Consider the following 2,655-nt stretch of genomic DNA (forward strand, 5'->3'; position numbering starts at 1 on the left):
CCATGCTGGCCTGGAAACAGGTAAGAGATGCTGTTGTCAGGAACACTCCACAGATGAGCACTTCTGATGATGTATTTTTACGATCTGTTAGAAATTACATTCCATGGCTCAGGAATGAAGAATGGTTGCAGTTTTTGGAGAGGAAAAATCATGTCTGTAATATGAATATTTATAGAGGAGTGAAGAGTTTTGTGTTTATAGAAAAATGGTAAACCATCACCTGAGAAGAATTAGATTTCAAAATTACCCATGTGAAACAGAAAGGATTAATTCACTATTTGTTCAAAAGGCATGCATAAGAAATCAGGAAGGTCATGAATCTTGAATGTTAACATACTGTACTTCTGTATTCCCCTTTTGACAGTGATTAGTGCAGAGCTACCTACACGTATAATCTCTGGCAAGGAGCATTGGGACCCAGCTAAGGGACAGTCACAATGTCTTTAAATTGCTGGACAAATCCTACTCTTCTGGGCATTTCTAACCTGAACTGCAAGGGACTGGCATGCCTCTTGGTTCTTACGGTGAGTGTTTGTGGCAGTGCCTCGGGGATGTGTCCAACAGCCTGCGTCTGCGCCAGCGACATCGTGAGCTGCACCAACAGGAACCTCTCCAGGGTGCCAGCAAATCTCTACAAGTGTATGAAAAGACTGGATCTCAGTTACAACCGAATTGGGTTTTTAGAACCTGAGTGGGTCCCGGTACTGTTTGAGAAATTGAACACGTTAATAGTCAGTCATAACAGCATTAGCAGTATTATCACTGGAAGTTTTGCCACAACCCCAAATTTGAAGTTCCTAGACTTGTCATCCAACAGCCTGAAGTCGCTTGGCAGCCCCGTGTTTCAGGAGCTGAGGGCCCTGGAAGTGCTCCTGCTTTACAACAACCACATAACACAGATAGAGTCCTCGGCCTTTGGAGGACTGTACAAATTGCAGAAACTGTACCTGAGCTACAACTTACTCTCACATTTTCCACTGGACTTGTACATTGGAAAGCATAAACTGACAGAACTGGCATTGCTGGACATTTCCTTTAATCACATCCAGACGATGCCTATTCAGCGCCTGAGTTCAGTGCCAGCAAGGTATCTAAGTGGAATTTATCTTCACGGCAACCCATTTTATTGTGACTGTACGCTGTACTCCATGCTCATCTTCTGGTATCAAAGGCACTTCAGCCCTGTGGTGGACTTCAGAAACGAGTATGCCTGTTCGCTGCGATCAGATCGAAGGGGTTACAACAAGCTGCCTTTACTGCACGACAACTTTCTGAATTGCTCAGAAAGCACCATCAACAGCTCTTTCCAAGCCTTTGGGTTCATTCGTGATGCGCAGGTCGGTGACAGGCTGGTTGTGCACTGTGACAGCAGAATCAGCGACGCAGGCACGTCCTTCGTTTGGCTGAGCCCAGACAACCGGCTGCTGGAGCCAGACAGGGAGACTGACAACTTCAGGGTGTTCCACAACGGGAGCTTGGAGATAACGGACGCCCAGCTGGAGGACTCCGGGCTGTATTCCTGCATTGCAATAAATAAGAAAAGGCTCCTGAATGAAACCATAGAGGTTAGAATAAATGTCAGCAATTTCACCGTGAACAGGTCCCATGCTCACGAAGCATTTAACACGGCCTTCACCACCCTCGCTGCCTGTGTAGCCAGCATTATTTTAGTACTGCTCTATCTCTACCTGACCCCATGTCCGTGTCAGTGTAAGACAAAAAAGAGAAAGAGGAAGCTGAACCAAAGCGGTGCCCACTCGTCCATCCTGAACTCCACGCCGCCGCCGCCGGAGCTGCCTGCTGACGAGAAGAAGGCAAGCACCGGTAAGAGGGTGGTGTTCCTGGAACCCGTGAATGAGCCAAAGCATGGTCAGAACGGGAAAGTAAAACTGTTTCCTAATGACAATGTCATTGCGGAGAGTATCTTAAAAACTACCCGAACAAAATCTGACTCTGATTCTGTCAACTCGGTGTTCTCAGATACACCTTTCATGCCATCAACTTAGTTTGCTGCCTGTATTTGTATTGTGCAGTTACATTTCCAAATACCTCCTTTGCTTGTAGCAATCATCAGGAAAAAAAAAACACACAAATAAAAAGAGAAAAAAGTGTTTTAAAAATGATCTATTGTCAGTCATTGAATAGAATCTTGCCTGTCTGAGTGCAACAAGAGGTATCTTACCTGAGAAGAACAAACATGACAGCATTAATGTGAATGTGGTCAATGCAACAGTAGCCTTGGCTTTTACTCTCTGGTTTATATGCAGCAATCACTTGTGCATGGTGACAGGTGCTTTGAGTACATACAAAGGACTCTTTAGAACTAAAGGAAGGATGATGTCTATATGAGATTCTCAGTTGTTCTGGTAACCCAGCTCCTTTGCAGCGAGCATGCAAGCAAACTCATCTGAGTACTGAGAAGTGTCTTCAGGGTCACTAGAATTCCTTTCACAGGCCTAACAGGTCTTTACAATAAAATCCTCAAGGGAAAAAAACAGTCATGAGTTTTCCTGCAGTGAGGGGGAAAAGGAGGAGAAGGAGGAGGAAGAGATTTGTCCCTAGGAAGTCTAGCAATGCTATATCAACACTTATAGCAATAAAATGATAATGTGGTTTCCTGGTACTGCATGAAAACTTTAAATGATAGGTACTTAC

At 44.7% G+C, this 2,655-nt stretch overlaps 1 protein-coding gene across 1 annotated transcript; it reads left to right on the forward strand.

Annotated features, from left to right (window-relative positions):
• The first annotated feature begins 365 nt into the window (after positions 1-365).
• On the forward strand, positions 366-2,030 carry AMIGO2 (adhesion molecule with Ig like domain 2). Its single transcript, XM_026050290.1, has one exon. The coding sequence runs from the start codon at positions 438-440 to the stop codon at positions 2,004-2,006; it is 1,569 nt and encodes a 522-aa protein (XP_025906075.1). The 5' UTR covers positions 366-437; the 3' UTR covers positions 2,007-2,030.
• The last annotated feature ends 625 nt before the right edge of the window (positions 2,031-2,655 follow it).

The sequence above is a fragment of the Nothoprocta perdicaria genome, unplaced genomic scaffold (assembly GCF_003342845.1).
Source record: "Nothoprocta perdicaria isolate Ctin4 unplaced genomic scaffold, notPer1 scaffold_67, whole genome shotgun sequence".
NCBI classification, from domain to species: domain Eukaryota; kingdom Metazoa; phylum Chordata; class Aves; order Tinamiformes; family Tinamidae; genus Nothoprocta; species Nothoprocta perdicaria.

Excerpts from the sequence above, each read along its gene's own strand:
- AMIGO2 (XM_026050290.1), top strand. The coding sequence starts at position 438 with ATGTCTTTAAATTGCTGGACAAATCCTACTCTTCTGGGCATTTCTAAC.